The sequence below is a fragment of the Sus scrofa genome, chromosome 3 (genome assembly GCF_054392235.1).
Source record: "Sus scrofa isolate SSC_HxYL_T2T_F1_AM1 chromosome 3, Sscrofa_HxYL_maternal_Yorkshire_Landrace_v2.0, whole genome shotgun sequence".
Classification (NCBI taxonomy): Eukaryota; Metazoa; Chordata; class Mammalia; order Artiodactyla; family Suidae; genus Sus; species Sus scrofa.
The window spans coordinates 114,457,001-114,480,419 of record NC_139385.1 but is presented as its reverse complement, the minus strand read 5'-3'; the positions used below and the strand labels follow the sequence as shown (position 1 = coordinate 114,480,419).

At 34.1% G+C, this 23,419-nt stretch overlaps 1 protein-coding gene across 43 annotated transcripts in view; it reads left to right on the top strand.

The window, feature by feature from the left end:
- The window catches only part of RMDN2 (regulator of microtubule dynamics 2), a 95,916-nt gene that overhangs the window by 37,127 nt on the left and 35,370 nt on the right, over nucleotides 1-23,419 (top strand). For all 43 annotated transcript variants that reach the window (XR_014842212.1, XR_014842207.1, XR_014842209.1 and 40 more), the window contains 5 exons: nucleotides 8,379-8,553; nucleotides 10,111-10,213; nucleotides 12,477-12,537; nucleotides 18,673-18,748; nucleotides 20,178-20,255. Coding sequence is in view for 30 of the 43 variants with exons in the window: in XM_013996204.3 (XP_013851658.2) it covers nucleotides 8,379-8,553; nucleotides 10,111-10,213; nucleotides 12,477-12,537; nucleotides 18,673-18,748; nucleotides 20,178-20,255 (493 nt within the window). In the remaining 13 variants the exon portion in view is untranslated. The remainder of the gene's footprint in view (nucleotides 1-8,378; nucleotides 8,554-10,110; nucleotides 10,214-12,476; nucleotides 12,538-18,672; nucleotides 18,749-20,177; nucleotides 20,256-23,419) is intronic.

The window sequence follows — 23,419 nt, the reverse complement described above, 5'->3', positions numbered from 1 at the left end:
TAATTCACCCTAGTTGCATGGGTATCCGGTTCCATTGATCTATGTCTGTTTTTGTGTCAGTACCATACTGTTTTGATTACTATAGCTTTGCAGTATAGTCTGAGGTCAGGAAGCATGGTTCCTCAAGCTCTATTCTTCTTTCTCAAGCTTGGGCTATTCAGGGCCTTTTGTGTTTCCATCCAAATTTAAATGTCTTTGTTCTAGGTCTGTGAAAAATGCCATTGGTAACTTGATAGAGATTTCATTGAATCTGCAGATTGTCTTGAGGTGTGCCTTGGCTCTTCTTGCCCTTATCTTTCCATATTAATTTGAGAGTCAGGGTAGATTGTCTTGAGGAGAGCCTTGGTTCTTCTTGCACTTGTCTTTCCTTATTAATTTGAGAGTCAGGTAAATTCCATAGGAAAACACCATTGTAGTTTTTATTGGAATTGCATTAAAGTGTAGATTAATTTGAGGCCATGTGAATTGTCGTAATGTTAAGTTTTCCTGGCCATGGACATATTTTTCCCATTTATTTAGGCACTTCTTAATATTCTCAGATGATATTTCATAATTTTCTGCAGAAAAGTCTTATAAATCTTTTGGGGAATTTTTTCCTAGGTATTGTGTATTTATCATATATATTCCCATAGTATATAAATGCTATATTTTACAAAATTACATTTTCTAATTTGTTCTAAAATCTAGAGACACAATTAATTTTCAAAAATTGATCATAAATATTAGTTTTATTATCCATAAATTCTATTTCCTTTCTATTTTTTTAAAAATGTTGAATAGTGTCTTTGTCCATTTGAGCTGCTGTAACAAAGTACTGCAGACTGGATGGCTTATAAACAATGGAAATTTCTTTTTCACAGTTCTGGGGACTGGGAAGTCCAAGATCAAGGTTACAGGATTTGGTATCTGGTGAAAACCTACCTACCTCCTGGTTCATAGACAGCTTCTTGTTATGTCCTCAAAGGGTGGAAGGAGAGCTAGGTTTTCTTTCTATTGAATAATCTTCAAATAATAACAGTTCTGTTTCTTCTTTCCCAATTCTTATAATTTTTTTTGTTTTTGTCTTAATATTGTGCTAATAGGACCTGCACTACAATGTTAAGTAGAAGCAGCAATATTAGACATCCTCTATTTCTAATTTTAAGGAGAATGCTTATAATGTTTCACCATTACATGTGAAATATATCATAGTTTTTGGTTTATAACCTTTATCATGTTCAGAGGTTTTCTTCCTTGTTTATAGATTTGGTATTTCTTTTGTACTGAAATGGTATTGAATTTATTGAAAAAAATTTTTCACTAACCACTGAATTAATCATATAGTTTTTCTCATTTTATTTACTAGAAAATGCTGGAGAAAGTTTCTCATGTTAACCGTGCTTATAGTTTGTGAAATAAACTCAATTTGGTTATGATGCATTCTTTCATGTGTGCTGAGGTTTTTTGGCTGATATTTTAGAGGATTTTTGCATCTATATTTATGTATGAAATTGGCCTGTAGTTTTCATTTCTTATTATACTTTGCATATTTGGGTTTGGTATTAGTTTTAATAGTTTCATAAAATGAAGTGAAGGGCTGTTTCCTCTCCTTTAATTCCTTAGAAGAATTTGAATTAACCTAACTCTTTGCATACTGATAGAACTCACTCTATAGCTATCTGAGTTCTTTCTCTCTGTGTGTTGGAATAGATATATAAATTCTGATTTAATTTATGTAATGGCTATAGGAATTTTCAAGTTTCTTTTTTTTCTTATAAAAATAGCATCTTTAGGAGTTCCTGGTGCCTTAGCAGGTTAAGGATCTGGCATTGTCATTGCTGTGGCACAAGTTTGATCTCTGGCCTGGGAACTTTTGCATGCTGTGTATGTGGCCAAAAAAAAAGCATCCTTATTGAGATTATTCATATACCATAAAATTCATCCTTCTAAAGTATACAATTTGGTGAGTTTTAGTTTATTCACAGTCATCCAGTTATCACTACTAATTTACAAACACTTTCCTCCTCCTATAAAGAAACCCTGTGCCCTGTACTCATTCATTATCTATTTTTTGGACTGCCCGTGTGGCTCACAACATAACTACTCAGCGTTGCTTCTACATTATCTATTTTCCCTCATTCTCTGGCGCTGTCAACCAATAATCTACTTTCCATTTCCTTAGTTTTGCCTATCCTGTACATTTTGTAAAACAGAATCATATAATATGTGGCCTTTCACTTAACATTCATGTCGTATTATGCAACAACAATTCATTCTTTTATATTACCAAATAATATCCCATTGTTTACTCATTTTATTTACTCATTCAAAAGTTGATGAGCATTTGGGTTGTTTTCATTTTTTGGCTGTTATGGATAAGGTTTCTATGAATATCTCCATACAGGTTTTTGTCTTTACATAATATTTTCAGTTCTCTTGTCTATATACTTAGAAGTGTAACTACAGAGTCACATGGTAGCTCCATGTTTAACATTTTGAGAACTGCTGAATTATTTTCCAAACTCAATGCCCCATTTTACAATCCCAACAACAATGAAGAGGGGTCCAGTTTTTCCACATCTTTACCAACATTTGTTATTTTCATTTTTATTTTAGCTATCTTAGATCATTTTATTGTGATTTTGATTTTCAGTTCCCTAATGTCTAGTGATATTAAGTATCTTTTCATGTGTTCATTAACCAATTTGTTAATTCTTAATTTTATCTCCTTAGTTTCCATTGTAGACATCTTTTATTTCATTTTCTTCACTAATTGATTGATTCTTCTTGTCTCTTTCATTTCAAATTTCAAAATTTATTTAAAATTTTAAATTTATTAACATACAATTACTCATAGTAGTCTTATTTAAAATGTGTACACTCTTGGAGTTCCCATTGTGGCTCAGTGGTAACAATCCCAACTAGTATCCATGAGGATGTGGGTTTGATCCTTGGCCTTGCTCAGTGGGTTAAGGATCTAGCATTGCCATGAGCTGTGGCATAGGTCACAGATGTGGCTCAGATCCCGCGTTACTGTGGTTGTGGTATAGGTCGGCAGCTATAGCTCTAATTAGTCCCATATGCTGCAAGTGTGGCCCTAAAAAGCAAAAAATTAAATTAAATTAAATTAAATAGAATAGAATAAAATATATCTCTCTGTAGCAGTAATGTTTCTTTGTTTCATTCCTAATGCTTGTTAAAATGACTTCTGCTTTCTTTTTTTATGTTCTCCTATACATGAGGTATGTATTTTTAAAATTATTTTTAAACTTTTTTTTGTCTTTTTTTTTTTTTTTTTTTTTTTTTGTCTTTTTGCTGTTGTTGTTGTTGTTGCTATTTCTTGGGCCGCTCCCGCGGCATATGGAGGTTCCCAGGCTAGGGGTTGAATCGGAGCTGTAGCCACCGGCCTACGCCAGAGCCACAGCAACGCGGGATCCGAGCCGCGTCTGCAACCTACACCACAGCTCAAGGCAACGCCAGATCGTTAACCCACTGAGCAAGGGCAGGGACCAAACCCGCAACCTCATGGTTCCTAGTCAGATTCGTTAACCACTGCGCCACGACGGGAACTCCTATTTTTAAACTTTTTGAAGTACAATATACTTGTAGAAAAATACACAAGTAACAAGTATACAGATAAATGAATTTTCACAAATTATATGCAGTTGTGAAGTTAGCGCCTGGATTTAGAAACAGATATTCTCACCATGCCCTCTTCCAGTCACTCCCTGGCTCCTGGGCTCAACAGGATAACCCATCTTGATTTCTAAATTCATAAATTTGTTAAGTTTATTTTTCTGCTTTATGTAAAGGAAATAACACACTATTCTTTTGTGTCTAGCTTCTCTCAATGGCATTATCTTGTGATATCCACCCATTTTATTGTGTGTAGTTGTAGATCAATCATTCTCATTACTAAATATCCTTCAATTGTGTAAATGTATCACAGTAATTCAGCTTTCTGTTCCTCATAGGAATTTGGTAGTTTTCAGTTATGGACTGTTAGATTGAATAAACATATGTGCACATTTTCTTTTGATATATGCCTAGGAGTGAAATTGCTTAATCTATAGAGTGTGTACATGCCAGCTTTAAGATACATTTTCAATCTTAATTTTCAAGGCAGTTGTACCAATTTACACTCCCATTATCCATGGATAAGAGCTCCATTTTCTCCACTCCCTCACCAACCATTGGTATTTTTGTCTTTTTCATTTTAGCCATTCTGGTCAAGCATATAGTTAGGAGTATATTTTTAAATTACTTTTAAATGTTGGGTTTTTCTCTCCTACATTTTAGTGATGAGTTCTAATATATTTTTAGTATGCTTTACCTATCAATTACTTAGATTGATGTATTTAAAATTTCCCATTCTGATAGTGGATTTAATTTATCTTTGTATATCTGTTAATTAGTGTTTTTGTATAATTAAGACGTGTTTTTAGATGCATAGAAGTCTAAAATTGCTCTTTGTTCCTCACAAATTGAACTATTTGATGTTGTTTTGTGTCCCTCTTTAAACTTAATACATTTTCTCCAAAGAATATTGTCTGATATAAAACCCAGTTATTTTCTTTCAGTTATAGTTTCCTTATCTTAGGTACATAGAATTGGATTAAAAACTGTCTTTAGCTCATGTAAACTCATTATTAGTCCATGCATGTGCCACTTTTACTAATTTATGTAGTTAGTTATTATAAATAATGTAATAAGCATCTGTGAAGCCACCTCCTAAAACAAGAGAAAGACCTAGACAATAATCCTTATCAAAACGTTTGGCTCCCTGCCTCCCCTCACCTGAGGGTAACTATCATCCTGAATCTATAATCTGTATTGTCCATTCCTCACTTTCCTTTTTATATAGTTTTATTGTATATGTGTGTCTTCCTTTAAAATAACATTTAATTTAAGTTGGTTTTATAGAAAAGAGATCATGCTGTATATAACTTGAGGAGCTTATTTTTCCAATTAATAGAAGTTTGTTGAGAGTCCTCCATATTTTGCACATCACTGTTCCTTTCATCTTTCACTGTTTTGTAATATTCCTTTCCTTTCACTGTTGTGTAATATTCATCCACTCTCTTGATTAGGCAGTTTGGTTGTTTCATGGTGTCTGTTATTGCAAAAGAACTGCCATCTGTATTCTTATACCTACTTCCTTTTGTACATGTGCAAGCAACTTGTTTACTGAGTCCTAAGATATGTGAAAGTTCAATATTAAAAGATAGGGCCAAAGTGCTTTCGCAGCTAGTTTCACCAGTTTACATTCATATCATATCCTGTGGATTGACTTCCTTTCCAACCTTTGGTATTGTTAGACTTTTTAAATTTTTGTAAATGAAACAATTATAAATAATATCTCTTTGTAGTCTTGATTTGTATTTCTCTGATCGCTAGTGAATGTTGAACATCTTTTCTTATGTTTATTGGTTATAAGTATTTTTTTCATCTAGGAAGACCTGTTTATATCTTTTGAACTTATTTCTATTATATTTATTGTGTTTTTCTTCACTGAATTTTAGAAAATATTTATGTATTCTTGACATTAATATTCTCCAGTCATATACATTTCAAAATATCTATTCCTGGTTTTTATTCTGTGATTTTGCATTTTTACAAATATTTTTGATTAGCAAGAGTTTTTCATTTTAATATAGTCAAATTGATTTATTATTCATAATTAATAATTATTTACAACTAATGCTTTTGCATCTTGGTTAAGAAAACTTGATAAAAGTTATTCACCTATATTTTCTACTTGGAGTTTAAAAAATTATTTTTAACACATAATTCTTTATACCATCTTTATACCCTAGAACTATTTTTAATATTACAGGATAGAGATTCAATTCCAACTTTTTCAATAGTGGTAATAACTATTTTTTTCTAGCTCAATCTGTTAACTTCCCACTGATCTGACATGCCACATCTATCATGTACCACATTTCCATTTGTGTCTGAGGGTGTTTCTTGGCTCTGTACTGTCCCATCAAGTCACTCATCTATCCTCATGGCAGTAGCACGCTGTCTTTAATTTTTGTATCTGCATGATGGGTCCTAATATCTGCCAAGTTATGTCTTCTCTCCCCGGTCTCTTTCTTAAGAATGTTTTGACTATTCTTAGCTCTTTAGCTTTTCATGTAACTTTTAGAATTATCTTATTAAATTCTATGAAATTTCCTGTTAGCTTTATAAACTTGGAATTGTATTGAATCTGTAGATTAATCTGGAGAGAATTTGCTTATTTATAATATTGGTTGTTTCTACCCATGAACATATTTTTTCATTAATTTAGATCCTTTTATAAACAGCTTTTAATACCTCTTTTATAATATTCTCGATAGAATTTCGCATATGTTTTATTAGATTTATTCCTAGGTGTCTGATATTCTCTGAGATCATTGTAAATGAAATATTTTATTTAATTATGCTTTGTAAGCTTTTTGCTGCTAATATGTAGAAATGAAACTGACTTTCATATTTTAATCTTATATGTAGCCAACTTTCAAAACTCTCCTATTAGCCTCATAATTTATAGATTTTTTAGTGTGTTCTATGAAATAATCATATCATCTGCAATAATGTTACATTTGAACAAGGGTGTTGAAACAGGTGAGGAAATCAACTATGTGGATATCCAAAGAATAACATACTGAGCAGCAGGAATAGCAAACACAAAGTGTTAAAGCAGGAACATGACTGATGCATTCAAGGAATATCAAGGAAGCAGAGTTCCTGGAGTGCTGAGCAAGCAAGAGAGTGACAGGAGATGAGGTCCAAAGTATTGGACTACGTCATGTAGGGCCTTGTGGACAACTCTTAGGATTTAGGTTTTTACTCTGATTTGGACATCCATGCCGGAGTTTTGAGCAAAGGGTGACATAATCTGATTATAAGGGTCAAAGATCAGAGCAGGGAGACATGATAGGAAGCCATCGTGATAATCCAGATAACGTGATGGTGGCCTTGACCAGGGAAGAAGTGGGAAAAGGTGGTAAGAGATGGCTGGATTCTGGATATATTTTGACGATAAAACCAACAGGAATTTCTGAATGTTGCTTAGGAGAGAAAAAGAAGTCAAGGATGATTCTAAGTGTTTTGGTTTGAGCACTTGGAAGAATGAAGTTGCCATTAATAATGTTGCTGAAGAAGTTGAATATCATTTCATCTGATATCTTCTTTATAAGGACTTTGAAAGAAATTTATTTTGATTCTTAGTATTGGAAATAGTTGTACTTCTCTCAGGAACTTTCATTGTTTTTATCTTTGGTAGTATTGCTGGGGACTGTGACTCTCTAGCCACTAGAAAATGTAGAACCACATTTGTGTCCCTTGTAGCAAGGGTACAGATAATTACTTTTTTGACCTCATTCATGTTTGGCTTTGTTTTTCTCTTTTCTCATTATTTCTAATTTGTTCTCTTATATACTATGTATCCTTATATACCTAATTTTTAGAACAGGCCATAGTGTAAATAAATGAAAACAAATTGTTTACATTGTATGCCACCTAAAAGGAAATGTGGAGATAGTATAGTATGAATTTTTAAAAACTTAGCTAATAAATAGAACATCATCTTGAACTACAGATTAATATATATGTGTATGCATCCATATATAAATACATGTGTGTATAATGTATGTTTTATATACATATACACATATATGTATTTATATACACTTGAGTGCCTGCTGAGTTCCTACAATTCTGTATCATTCACTCAGCAATATTCAGTGAATACCCTCTACGTGTCAGGTGCTATTCTAGGCATTTGATGGCATCAATTAATAAAAGAAAGAATCCTGTTGTCAGAGAGCATGCATTCTAGTGGAGGAGTTACTGAAAAAAATAGCACATATAGTAGGTTAATAAATTATATAGTATATTAGAAGATGGAATATACCACAGGAAAAAAAAAGGTCAAGCATGATACTTAGAGATTGGAGGTGAAGGTGGATTGGAGTGTGGTGGTTGCAGCATTAAATAATGTGGAGGGGCCACATTAAGATGACGTTGAACAGAGACTTGAAGGAGGTTGATAATGTAAGTTATCTCCTTCTGAAGGAAAAGCCAATTCCATCAGCAGGAACAGCAAGCAAAGGTCCTGAGGTAGGAGTGTCCCTGGATTATTCAAGGAATAGCTAGGTAGCCAACGTGCAATTAATTGAGTGAGAAACATAGTAGGAAACAAGATCAGTGAGGTAACTGAGTTGGGAGACAAATCTCATCTGGCCTTGTAGCCTGTTACTAGGACTTGAGCTTTTTCTTAGCGAAAGAGGGCCACCCCTGCAGGGTTTCAAGACTCAGAGTGAAATGACTTGTCTTGCACTTTAAAAGGATCACTCAGGCCATTATAGTGTAACTTTCAAAAGAGTTGATGATTATTTCTGCAATTTTAGGTATGTTACAGCTAATACTGATACTGAAGAACAGAGTTTTCCCGTCCCTAAGGCATTTAACACTCATGTAGAGGAATTAAATTTAGATGCCCTTATTCAGATGGCTGATAATTTACGAATGAATGAGTCCACCAAAATGGAGAGTTTTGAACTACTTTGTGACCACAAAGAAAAGGTAAGAGATATATGATGATAACATGTTTGTATAGTTTTAAATTTTGATTTGATCTACTATCGCCTTCATATTATGACCATAACAGTCATGTCACAGTTTACACAAACTAAATGATTGATATAAAATTTTATAATATTACTAAAATATTTAAAAATTAAATATAAGATTTTATTAGTCTCAAAGATCATAAAAATGAGAAACAGATGATTATACGGATTGACTCTGAGTTTTATCAATTTGATATATTTCATAAACATTTTATAACAAATCAAGAATAAGACATACTGCTTCTCTGGGGGAAGGAAAAGCCACATTTTAAGTTTGCTGTCTTATAGTTATTAATATAAGAGCCATCAGTATTTCATTGTATTTCTACCAGTAATGGTTTTTCGGTGTTTAATGTTGGGATGAATTGGGAAAGCTCATCTTTGCCACCCCCCACCACCACCAAAAAAAAAACTTTAAAAAGGGGTGGGGTTTGCAGTAGCATCACAAAGAGAAATAAATCTTTTTGTTTCCCATGAGAGATTTAAGTCTAGCCTTTGAAGATTTAGCAACTCTAAATATATTATCTAAAAGTTTTTAAATCTCCAAGATTATGTTTAGGTAATTTAGGTAAAAAATATGACTGCTCTTTTGAGTATATGTAATTTGTACTAATTTATAGGTGTTATCTGACATGCCCATTGAGGCATCTTATTGATAGTAAATAATTTAGAAAGGAAAATAAGGAAAGGATACTACAACCCAGGGAGAATTTATAGATTCTGATACCTATCAATTCTCTCTTCTTTGTTGGTATGGACCTAGAGTCTGGATTATATTAACTGGTTTTATTCTGTTCTTTTCTGTTTTATTCTATGCCTTGCCTTGCCTTGCCTTTCATTTTATTATTTCTGTCACCCAGCAGCATAAGGAGTTCCCAGGTCAGGGATCAGATCCAAGCCACAGTTGTGACCTAAGCTGCAGCTGCAGCAACACCAGATCCTTAAACCCTGCTGGGCCAGGGATCAAATCTGCATCCCAGTGCTCCCAAGGGCCGCTGATCCGGTTGTGCCACAGCAGGAACTCTTGTATTAATTGGTTTTTAAATTCAAATATAGGAGTTCCTCTTGTCGCTCAGGAGGTTAAGAACCTGACTCGTATCCATGAGGATGCAGAATCAATCCCTGACCTCACTCAGTGGTTTAAGGATCTGGTGTTACCACAGCTGTGGTATAGGTCTCAGATGTGGCTCAGATCCAGTGTTGCTGTGGCTATGGCGTAGGCAAGAGGCTACAGCTCCGCTTCAAGCCCTAGCCTGGGAATGTCCATATGCCGTAGGCCCTAAAAAGACCAAAAAAAAGAAAAGAAAAGAAAAAAACCCCAAATGTAACCACATTGAGTCACATGTTGTAGTCATGAATATTTGAATTTAAAATATGATAAGCACATGCATAGATACAGTCATTTCTGAGTGCCAGTTTACCTGCTGAATTTTTTAAGAGTTGCAGTGAGAAACATTTATAATCTGATCACGTAACTGAGTTAATCTAATGTGCAGCTCTGTCTTTTCAGTTTAGAGATGAAATAGAGTTTATTTGGCGGTTTGCTCGTGCTTATGGAGACATGTATGAGCTATCTACAAATGCACAGGAAAAGAAGCATTATGCTAATATTGGTAAGTGTTTTATAAATATTAATTTTCCTCAAGCAGTAACCATTATCTGTGATAAACCACTGGTGAATTTAATTAACGCTAAATTATCCTACCTAAAACCAGTGTGTTTAATCTATTTCGATATATCTTGATACTTACATAGTCTAAAGACAGAAAGGTTTTTTTAGAATAAAAGTATATGTTCTTTAAAAATATTTGAGCATATTAGAATAGGCAACTGCAAAACTAAAGTTTTAGCTTTTAAAGTTTGTAAAATCACAGAAAGATGAGACATTAAGTGGTAATAATTTGAGTTAATGTATGAGATGATGAAAATGGAAAGGAATAGGCTGGAGGAAATTTAGGTACAGGAATGGAGCTTAGAGTGAGATAGGATATATTTTAAAAAGATAAAAGTTTATGGTATCAAAGGAGAAAGGGTGAAGCCTCAGATGTGTTCATCCAGATATCGTAATAAATTTAACAGAATTCCTTTTTTCATCCATTTAAGAAATATTTATGTGAAATTTTTATCTATTCAAAATATTTATTTGAAATTACCGTGTCTAGGAACAGCGTAAAAATGAAGGGTGAGGGAAGGAGAGAAGGGAGAGGAGGGATATAAATATGATCAAGACAGTGCTACACGAAGGAACATACTGACAAGATCAGAATGGAGACAGGCGATTAGAATTCAGTGTACAGGTAGTAAGTGCTTGGCGAATGTGATGGCAAAGAACACTGGAGCTGAGACATTGGAGACTGGAGTTGAAGGGCACTGGCATTCAGTGTGAGGGAGGGGGAGGGCTGCCTGTCATTCCTCATAATAGTGTGTTTGGCATTGTTATGCAGAGGGAAGACTTGATTACTGGAAAATAGAGAATTCTTTCCTAAACCTCCACCTGCAGTATACCATTATGCAGTACATCTTTCAAAGTACTATAATTAATCATAACTTGTCTTCCAAATAAAACATGAATCTCATATCTAAAAGAACATTATTGAAACTTTCAGAATTAAATGACCAATACAAATGCCACAAATACTTCACAAAATACAGTTTTGTAAGGGAAATAGCTTTCCTTTCAAGCTGAAGCTGTCTACATGAGGCTGCAAAACCAGTCTATATATTACCCAGCTTCCTTTTATATTCTCAGAGCAATGGAATCTCCTTTATTTTAAGCTGTGGAAGCACTGTAAAAGCTATTTTTGTTCATTTGGCAATGTAGGTAAAAATATTCATTTAGTTCTTAATGTTTGTATGTTAAGAAGTATTTGTTTTGTAATCATTCATTCCCAAATTACTAACTCCTTTAATATATGTCCACAGTGTCTTATCAGTTATTATTTTTAAATACTTCGCTTTTAAATTTTACCTAGTTTTTGCAGATTTCTAGACAGGGTAGTTCTCTTAATGGACCATAAATTAAGTCCACTTAATGGACCACCTTAAAAATTAACAAATAAAAGAATCATTTTAGAATAAAAGCTCTTTAATTATAAAGATTATCTAAGCTACTTATTTAGAAGGGCATTCTGCAGATGGTTGGATAGTCTCTTCAAGCCAAAAAAAAAAATTGGAGAAAGGAAAGGAGATGCTTTTTGAAAAAGATTTTCAAAATGTAGTTTACACAGAACCTCTATCCAAAGTAATTAATACATTATTAAAAGTTATTCTAAATCTAAGTAAAATTATTTGGAAGAAATGTTTACATACTGAGGTTGTTCGTTATTGTGAATGATTAGACTAAGCTTCTCTGGGATGCCTTACCTTACCTCTCTAGATAGAATTACTAACTCTGTTCTCTGCTATACTCTTTTTTTTACCTTGTGTTTATTTTTTGCACATAATTTGTTTGTTTATATACCTGCTCTCCACAGAACTGTGAACACTTGGAAGTCGAGAATTGTGTCCTATTTGACTTTTTATTCCCAGAGGCTCACATAATAGGACACTTAGAAGGCACTCAGTAAATGTTGATTGAATTAATTACAAACTAATTTCTATTAATGCTTCTAAATAATGATTGAATGACTTTTTCTTGCACTTGGTTAAATCTCTTAGTCCAGTGAGTCTCAAACTTGAGCACCCATCAGAATCACTAGAGGCTTGTTAAAGCAGATTGCTGAGTCTCAGTCAGTTTGTGATCAAGTGAGTCTCCCATGTTTCCAGGTAATGGCTTCTGGTCTTGGGACCATACTGTAGAACTACTGGCTTAATTCAATAATTTACCTCCCATCAACTTGCATGACGGTACTGAGTTTAAGTACATTTATCTTTCAGGAAAGACATTAGGAGAAAAAGCTATTACTAGAGCACCCATGAATGGATATTGTCATCTGTGGTAAGTACATAGAATTTATACACTCTTTTAAAATTCTAATATGCCTCGTTATAAATTTCAGTGGATTTTTTAAATAATACCGACCCATTTAAACTGTCTGTCACATTCACTGAAAAGTATATTTAGTATCTAGCACAGAGGTTGCTTTTGTTCTGTTTATTCTCGTGTATTTTTCAGTATACATACTTTAAATGTATTTAAGATAAACTTTCATTTAAAATTTCATAACTGAATCTGCCAAGCCCAGTAGCATTGAACATGATAAATTCTAATTAAATCTAATTTAATATAACATTTTGTTTAAAAACATATACTAAAATGATGCCATGTTTCTAAATGAAATATAGAGAAAATGCTTCAGAGAATAAAAGCACTCAACCATTTCTTATATGTTGATGACTCAAGATATACAAATTCCCCAGGTCAGAGTCAAGCCATTTCTAATATAAGAAAGTTCAAATGAAGGAATTTGGATGGGTATAGGTGAATATCCTTGTGGCAAAAAAAAATTTATTATTGAGTATACTTTGCTTTGGATCCTTTGTGTATTTAGAATTATAAAACAAATAAGGAGAAATTTATTATTTTTTATTAACACTTCCTTTTACTCATAGTTGCATTTTCATAAAATTTCTTAGTTCTTAGATATTTTTTCTTCGCAGCAATACAGGTACTTTAGGTTTTAGGAAGTTATAGTAATAAATTTATTTATAATCCTTCTCTCATACGTAGGTTTTCAGAAATCCACCCCTCTTTAGGATTATTTCATTCTTTTGGGGAATGCTAAAGTAAAATAGCTCTCAAAATGCCTTCTTTTCTGCGGGTCTTCTCTTACACCCCAAGAAGTTCATTTTTGCCCCACCAACTTGGAAGTGAAAAACCATTTTCCCAACACAGACCTATTTCTTTGCTCTTCCACCAGCAGGGGGCGCTCCACTCACAAACGCTCATCTTAAAACGTCCCCAGCAGAACTCAAATCGCATTTCTTAAGTCCCCCAAAAGCTAAGAGACATACCAAAATAAGAACAGGTCTTTTGAAGCTGCCATCACTTGGCTTAAAATGAAATAGAAGCCTACCCTCTTTCCTCTCTCATGAGAAAGTGAGAGGTAGAGCCCAAGTACCCTAACAGTTCTATTCACAGAAATCCTCCAGGTCTCTTTCTGCCACAGCAAATTCTTTGCCTTCTCTTATATAGCCTGGAGATGGGTGAGGGATTAAAACTGTGAATCATTTCACCAGTGTGTCATGCATGGCTAGTAGAGCATCATGATATAGGAATTGAACTCCCTAATAGATAAAACTATTGTTCTGTACCCTTGGTGCTTCTGCCAAAACTCTAGGAGAAAGGTAATTTTGCAATTAACATCCTGGTACATATCTTTAAGATCATTTATCTGGTATATAAATATTCTGGCTGTTATTTCTATAGCCAATTTTACCTTTCTCATCTAATTTGCATAGTACTAATAAATTAATTGCGTTAAGGTACTTCTCCCATTTTTAGTATAAATGTAATGAATTCATACTGATCAAGCTACAGTCTCTTCATCTCCCTTGATGTCGGAGGTGTTTGGGAGCTAGTTAGCCAGATTTGAATGTAGGAAGAACATTTGAGCCCTGTTCTTTACTCTGACCCTCCGCCTTCTCCCCCCCTTCCACCTCTCCCTCCTGCAGCTAGGTTACAATTCATCTGCTCTCCTCTTCCTTCTCCCATATGTGCGTATGCATCCGTGAAGAATCACATTTAAAATGTACGTTTGATGTTAATCCTCAATTTGAGAACACTTAGTGTGAACTTCTAAATTTTGATAGGAGAACAATGTTGAATCTTCTCTGAAGGCTTCATAAGCACCTTGAAATCCATCTTGTGAGACAGATTGTGCTTAACTCTTCCTTAGTGGGTTTCCCAGCCTGTATTCCCCTAATCTGGCTACTTTTCCTTTTTTCCTTTTTGTTGTGAACCAATTACCTTGTTTATAAGTATGGGATTTAATGTCAAGACTAATTCTTATCCACATAGACAAACACAGAATACTGATCAAATTGTGTTTTACATGATTTTATATTCAGTATCAGTTTTTAATTAAAAAACAGTAAAATCAGGTCAGTTGATAAAATTTAATAAATTCAAATATCACTTTTATCCTAATTCTTAAGGTATATTATAATGTACCTAATGAATGTAAGAATTCTCATTCAGTTAAATATAGTAGAGAGGTTTGGGGTGACGAAGAAAAAGAAATTAAAACTTTGACATGAGAAGCAATGGGTGAAATTTAGGTTAACTCATTCCATAATTGATTATAATAAAATCTTGTGAAAAGGTCTTATTCTGACAGAATTTTTTTCATTATGTTGACTTTTTCTCATTTATCCAGCATAAATGACAAACCATGGCCTCCAGGCCAAATGCAACTGCCTGCTTTTATAAATAAAGTTTTATTGGCACACAGGCACTCCCGTGCATTTGTACATAGTGATGGAGTTGAGGAATTGTAATGGAGACTTTCCAATCGATCCCACAACCTAAAATGTTTGCTTCCTGACACTGCAGCAAAAGTTTGCTGACCCATGGTTTACAGGGTTCTCTGATGGTTTATAAGCCTTCAGTTGGAAATAAAAGATACAGTCACTAGAAATAATTAGCCTAAAGGATCAATATCAAGGGAATAATTGGAAAACAAATATTATTTTAAAGACTTGTTTTTCATCTTCATCTTTTCCAAAATGAAATTGCATTGTAACTTTAAGGCTACGTAAGTTTTCTGTAAAATGCTGTTGTTTTAGTTGTACCTGCCTAAAACATTGCTAGAATCAAGAGAGCAAAACCACCAATGGATTTGCAGTTTTTTAGCCAAGAAGGCCTGACCTTAATTATAAATAATGTCTTACATATTTATTGTGCTCTACTGTTCACAAATTATATCCAAATGCCTTCTCGCATGTGATTCACAGAACAACCTGTTTCCATTTAATAGATAGTGTAAGCAAGGCAGTCTGTGTGTGTATGTGTGTGTGTGTGTGTGTGTGTGTGTGGTGGGGTGGGGTAATTCGTAGCCAAAGATCACATGATAAGTGGAAAAACAAAAACCAGATCTTATATGTGTATATATTCAGTGTTTCATCTATTATATTACTCTTCCTCTAATATAAATAGAATTGGTGCCAAATCAAAAGTGCTACTGAGAAACTAATGAACTTGTCTTACTCACTGTTTACTAGTTGTTGAAACAGGGGTGTTTGTCCATTATTAAAATATTCATTATCAATGCAAATAAAATACAGAATTTTTGTGAAAGCATGTATAGTTGGAACAACCTCTACATGGAGGTAATACACTATATCATGCATTAACTTCTTTTCATAGTTCTCATCAACCTGAGAGTTTATAAAATAAAACTTTAAATCACATTTTTAAAGATAAGCAATTTAAAAATCAACAACACACACAGACATGGGTAGGACTGATTGACAGGAAAAAAGTGATGATCCTTTGGGGAAAATGTCAAGTGAACTTTATATGTAGGAAGGTAAATAATACTTTATATTTTAAAGAAACAGACTTCAAAAACAGTTATGAAAAACATAAGACTCTGGTGATAGATTATTTATGATGGAAAATTACGTATTTCATATAATAGTTCTCCTGAGTCATGTTTTTTCTTTTTTTTTTTTTTTTCCTTCTTCACTCAGAGTGACTTTGAGGGAACATGCTGAGAGAGCTCTAGAAAATGTGCATAAGAGATATGCATAAATTGTTTTGGTTTTCAAAAAATAGAAGATTGATTCCACCACTATATATCAGTGAACATAGAATCTTTGCCTTTGATTCCAGCACAAATAGTTGGGTTTTCCGTGAATGAAGAAGTTCAAGTAGACCCAACATAAATTTTTCTAAAAAAGTGACATGATCTGTTTTTTCTATGCTAGGAGGTAGAGTAGGGGAATTGGCTTAATATATCTGGAATTAAGCAAAGCATTAAGGCATGTTCACTTGTAATATTCTTGGAGACAGGGAAATTGAAATATGGTCAGGGTTCTGGGTTACCCATGCTAGCAGAAGAGTTTGAGCCTCAATTATTCAACAGAATCACTTCAGCAATACCATGATTCTAGAGTTCCAGGTCTAGATCTTTGATGCTAGTGTGTTCAGTAATATTGTCAATGGATGAAGATATGGAAGGTATGCTTATAAAAGTTGCAACTGATGCAGAATTAGGAGGAACACGATGTATGTTGGATGATTACAATAGTAATTAAAAGATTTTCATGTGTTGAAAGATATATCAAACAATATGTTGAATTAAGAGGGATAAATATGGAAGATAGAAAATGTCAAAATTTAAGGACATTAAGGAAAAACAGATGGAAATTAGAATGAAGCATGGAATTTAGTTAATAATAATGTGGTAATATTGGAAATATTGGTTCATTATGGAAATTATCAATATTGTATATTGGTACAGTTGATATAAATGTATTATAGTAATTTAAGATATTCTTTAAGTACAGTAATTTAAGTAGTATCTCCTAATCTAGGTAAATTCTCAGGTAATTTTTAAAAAATATTTTATGGCTACTGCCGCAGTGTATGGAAGTTCCTAAGCCAGGGATTGAAGAATCTGAGGCACAGCTGCAGCAACACTGTATCCTTTAATATACTGTGCCCTGCCTGGGATTGAACCACACCTCTGCAGCAACCCTAGCCACTTCAGTCAGATTCTTAACCCACTGTGCCACAGAGGGCACTCCTCAGATCCTTTTTAAAAAGTTGCTTTTGTCATCACTCTTGCTTCTACTGTTAGAAAATTATTGATTTTCTAATGAAAATTAAGAGGTCAAAAAGAGGTTTTTAATAATTTAAAAGTGGCCATTTTATTGGTTTTGCATGAGTGGTATGAATTATATGATCTTTTGTGTCCAGGAATAGTCTGTTTCAAATTAAGAAACTTGCCGACTTCAATTTTTTATTTGAAAGTTATATGTATCCACAAAAACAATCAAGATAAATAACACCCAAAGTTATATTTTTCATTTGTTATGATAATGCAAATGAAAATTAAGATCTACTCTTGAAATATTTAGGTAAATGGATATTTTGCCTCAGACAGAAACACTGAAATTATCTGAAGATTTTTGTACAGACAGAAGCAGTCTGAATGTAAAAAGTTATATACACCTAATTTTTAGAGGAAGCAAATTGCTGAACAAATATTGCACGCAATTTATAGTCAAATAATTATTTATGTAAATTTTGTATACCCAAAGGGAAAAAAGTAAAGATTCCATGGGATACAGTATTCTAGTAAAATGGATGCAGTGTTTCCAAGGAGGTATTAAGGGCATGGGAATTTTATAAAAAATATATTCAAAAATTACCTTTGATTTTATTTTTAATCATAATATTTATTTTAATTTTCAAATGAAATTAAAGCATGCCATGAACTTTTTATATTTTTATATTTGTTAAAAAGAAACAGGGATTTGTTCACACGGTACCTTTTTCAGTTTAATACTTATGAGACTTTACTGAGAGTCTCTTTGTGGCTTTGATGTTGATGATGGTGATAGTGGCAGCTAATCTCTTGGAACTCACTCTATGCCAGGCATTCTTCTAAACAATTACATTTTAGATAGTTTACCCTCACAGCATACATATGAGAGAGATGGTGTTGGTATCCACAGTTATAGATGAGGAAACTGGTCCTATGTTTATGTCAAGTATTTATTATTTTTAGGGTCCTTGCATTTGTATGAATACTTTTGTTAAGCATTAATGAATGGTTTAGAGATTTTTTTAAATGTTAAATTTGGTGATATTTGGGAGTTCCTCTCATTGCTCAGTGGTAAGGAACCCAACTAAGTATCCATGAGGATGCAGATTCAATCCCTGGCCTCACTCACTGGGTTAAGGATCTGGCGTTGCCACTATCTGTGGTGTAGGTTGCAGACACAGCTTGGATCTGGAGTTGCTGTGGTTGTGGTGTAGGCTGGCAGCTGCAGCTCCCAATTTGACCCCTAGCCTGGGAACTTCCATGTGCTGCGGGTGTGGCCCTAAAAAAAAAGACCAAAAAAAATTGGTGGTATTTGATTACAAGTTTACACAATGTCCTCTGCTTTTTGTTCTTTTCAGGTATGCAGTTTTGTGTGGCTATGTATCTGAGTTTGAGGGCTTACAAAACAAAATCAACTATGGATATCGCTTCAAGGTATTCTTGATATTAAAAATGTATTAATGTAGCTGTATGTTCCATTAACAGGTATAAATCAAATTATTCAACAAGGAGTTCCCGTCGTGGCGCAGTGGTTAACGAATCCGACTAGGAACCATGAGGTTGCGGGTTCGGTCCCTGACCTTGCTCAGTGGGTTAACGATCCGGCGTTGCCATGAGCTGTGGTGTAGGTTGCAGACGCGGCTCGGATCCCGAGTTGCTGTGGCTCTGGCGTAGGCCGGTGACTACAGCTCCGATTCAACCCCTAGCCTGGGAACCTCCATATGCCGCAGGAGCGGCCCAAGAAATAGCAAAACAAACAAACAAACAAATTATTTAACAAGTTAATCTGTAGGAATTTGTCTTTTTTACTGACATGAAATGAAAGTCTTTTAAACAGTACTTTGCCAAAAAGAGTCAAACTGGGTAATTAAGGATTGTTACAAACATTGAAAGAAGTCATATAGTAGATGAGTATTTTTTTTTTTTTAAGATAGAGGCTTAACTTAGCCTTTTCGTCATGAGCTCACCAATGTCATAAGCATGAACCAGGACTAATTAGTTAAAACATTTTCTACATATTGATTTGGTAGGAGTAGAATTCAATCTAGGGCTTAAATTTGCTATGACATGAATAAAATAAGTGAGCATATTCATTATTTATAATGTGCTTATATTTATAATAACTAAGTAAATAACCCCTTTGGGGCCAATAGTTACAGGGGTAGGCAAAGCGTTCTTTGTCTTCCAGCTCCCTGTGACCATTTTGAAAATGTCAGGGGAATGGATTCCTCTATCACCTAGATCTGCTATTCTCTTCTCTCTAGTAAATATACCTATATCATTTGATATTTGTAAGTTTGCCTCCCAGTCAAAAAGTATTAGCTGTGCAAGTCATGGGCAGATAAAAATGTGACTTGGATGTTTCCTATTTTTAGAGTAACATTTTCTGTAGCCTTATTAAATCATAATCACAGTTCTGGTTCTAGTTGTGAATATTTTGATGATTGAATTCTTAATAAGCTTAGTTATATTAATGGTAAAGTTTGGAGAAGGGGACACAACAACATTGTAGAGCCCCTTTAAAGTTACTAGTTCTGGAGTTCCTGTCGTGGCTCAGTGATTAACAAATCCGACTAGGAACCATGAAGTTGCAGGTTCATCCCTGGCCTCGCTCAGTGAGTTAAGGGTCCAGTGTTGCCGTGAGCTGTGGTGTAGGTTACAGATGTGGCTCGGATCCCGCATTGTTGTGGCTTTGGCATAGGCTGGTAGCTACAGCTCCAATTGGACCCCTATTGGACCCCTAGCCTGGGAACCTCCATATGCTGCAGGCGCGGCCCTAGAAAAGACAAAAAAAAATTTTACTAGTTCTATTCAGCACTGCCTGAAGCTTGGGAGATTATATTTCTTTTGGATTTTCTTTCAGGAACATCTAGACAAAGCAATTGAATTTTTACCTGAAGAACCCTTTTTATATTACCTCAAGGGAAGATACTGTTACACTGTAAGTTGAATGCTTTTATCTGTAAATCTTATTTGAATATACTATGATTATATGATATATTTTCAGTGACTTACTCTTTTATTGTTTTACCTTGTGCCTGCTATAGGGAAAATGATAAAATCAGTACATTTTTATGAGTTTATAAATTTATACATTTTATAATTATATTACATTATACACAATAATGTTATGAATGCATATATATATATTCATGGTGTTATAAATGCATACATACATATTTTTTGCACTGCCTTTCCATTTCCCCTTGTAGCAGTCTCACTGTCTCCCTTGAATAGTGCTTTCTCAGGTGATGAGCAGAGAGAGATACCCATATACCCTGTATTGGTGCACTACTTTCTGTTTTGTGGGAGAACATTGTTCATTTATCTTCAAAAAACTTAATTTAAAAGGGGACATAGGATGTGTAGAAATAAGCAAAGGCAGCTAGTATGGTAAGTCTAAGACCCAGTGTGTTATGTGACATTTCATTTATGGAAAATTAACAGGATGTGAAAGTATATCTTAGCAGCTGCATGAAAAATTACCCCAAAGAGAAATGCTATTTCTGAATGAGAAAATTAGGGTAGACAAAAAAATAAGCTTGTTCATTGTAGCTTATAGAGGATTATGGATAAGGCAGGAGGCTTGCTTTCACTGAACCACCTGCTGTATGTCAGTTGTATATTTTATACTTTATATTTCTTATCACATTTCATCCTTTTAACAACCCTGAAAGCAGTTTTTATTATGCCAGTTTTAAATATTAAGAGTCCTCATGAAGGTAGAGGACTCCTCTAAGATTTAAAAACCACTGACCCAACTATATGAGTCTGGGGTTTAAGTGTACACTATTTGGTTAGGCTTAAAAATCCCAAGAAGAAACCTGATCTTCCTGCCATGGACAAATGGCAGAAGCTAATGCTAATCCACCCTGGAGGGTTGTACCTTCACACATGCCTTAGAACATTCTTGCAGAACTGAGCTCACAGTCAAAAATAATAGAATGTATACAATAAAACAAGCCATCATAAATGATAGTCAACAGAAACAAAAAAGGAATAGAAAAAGATCTGAAAGATTTTAGAAACACGGAATACATAATTTTAAATAGCTACTTACATAAGTATTTTTTTAAAGGAATTGGGGGAAAATGGATGAGAACATGAGACTGCAAAAATGACTAGTAGATTTGAAAAAGATTGAAAATGTTTTGGTATAAAAAGTATATTATTTTTCATTGAGAGAAAACTCAGTGGAAAGATTTAGCAATAGATAGGCACTGCTAAAGAGAGATTTAATGAACTTTAAAATAAATCTGAAGATGTTGCCTGGGAGCAGCACAGAGGAATAAAAAGATAGAAAATATGTAGAACTGATAAAAAGACATGTATGGGAAGTAAGAATACCACATAGTGGTGAATTTCTTCCCCCCTCTTTTGGTAATTAATAGAACAAAAGACAAAAAAAATATATTAGTAAGTATGTAAAACATTGATTAGAGCCTCACAGTTAATAACATTGATCTAACAAACATAGATGAAAATATATATCTAGCCATTAGAGAATACACATTTTTCCAGCATATGTAGAATGTTTACAGAATTGAACATATATGAGGTCATGAAGCAAGTCTTAATAAATTTTAGAGAATTGATATCATGCAGGTTTTCTGATCATAATGCAATTATATTAGAATTAAAAAACAAAACATGAATTCCCACTGTGGCACAGTGGGTTAAGAATTCGACTGCAGGGAGTTCCCATCGTGGTTCAGCAGATTACGAACCCAACTGGTATCCATGAAGATGTGGTTTGGATCCCTGGCCTCACTCAATGGATTAAGGATCCGGCATTGCCTTGAGCTGTGTTGAAGGTCACAGTCGGTGCTCGGATCTGGCGTTGCTGTAGGCAGGCAGCTGCAGCTCTGATTCCACCCCTAGCCTGGGAACTTCCATATGCCTCAGGTACGGCCATTAAAACAAACAAACAAAAAACACCTTTGGAGATCCCTTGTGGTACAGCAGGTTAAGGATCCAGTGTTGTCACTGCAGCAGCTTGGGTCACTGCTGTGGCATGAGTTTGATCCCCAGCCCAGGAACTTCTATATGCTGTAAGTGCAGCCAAAAAGAAAAAAAACAAAAACAAAAACATAAATCTTGAATTAGAAATAATAGGAAATGATAAGTAAATAAGGAGATATCATTTTATTCCTACTCATTTAATAAAAATTTTAGATGTCAATATGAGGTATTGCAAGGATAGGGAGCAGGAGGAATTCTTATAGCATCGTGGGAGCACAAATTGGCACAACCATCTTGAAAACAATTGGGTGTTATCTCTAATTTGATGGCTTGCCTACCATATAGCACTGTTGCCAAACCTAGAGTAACTTGCAAATGTGCTTTAAAAGGCATGTACAAAGCCTTTGTTCCTAAGAGCAAGAAAATGGAAAAGGCTCACATGTCCATTGGAAAAAGAGTGGATAAAAAATCATTGATGTACGTTTACATGATGGACTATCTCACAGTTGCTTAAATGACTGAACTTCAGTTACTCTTGTCAGCCTGGAGGAAATCTTAAAACTGAAATGTTAAATGAAAGTAAGTCAAAGAAGGAAATAAACATATTTTTTTTAATTTCAAAAAGATGGAAATGAGCATAGCAATAAAGTAACATACAGAAAAGTAAGGAAATAATTTGGGGGGCTCTGTAATTTTTGAAGTATAGTTGACTTAAAATATTATATTAGTTTCAAGTATACAACATAGTCAATATTTTTATAGATTATACTCCCTTCGAAATTATAAAATACTGGCTATATTCCCTGTGCTGTATAATGTACCCTTGTAGTTTGTTATGCAGAGTAGTTTGTACCTCTTTGTTTTTAACTGAACTATGATTGATATACAGTAAGTTTCAGGTATACAACATAGTAATTCACAATATTTAAAGTTTATACTCTACTTACAGTTACTATAAAATATTGATGAAATAATTTTTTTTTTAACTTTTTGGCCACGGCCATGGCATATGGAAGGTTCTGGGCCAGGGATCGAATCCAAGGCATAGCTGCAACCTACACCACAGCTGCGGCAATGCCATATCCTTAACCCACTGCTCTGGGCCAGGGACTGAACCTAGGCTGCTATAGAGACAATGCTGAG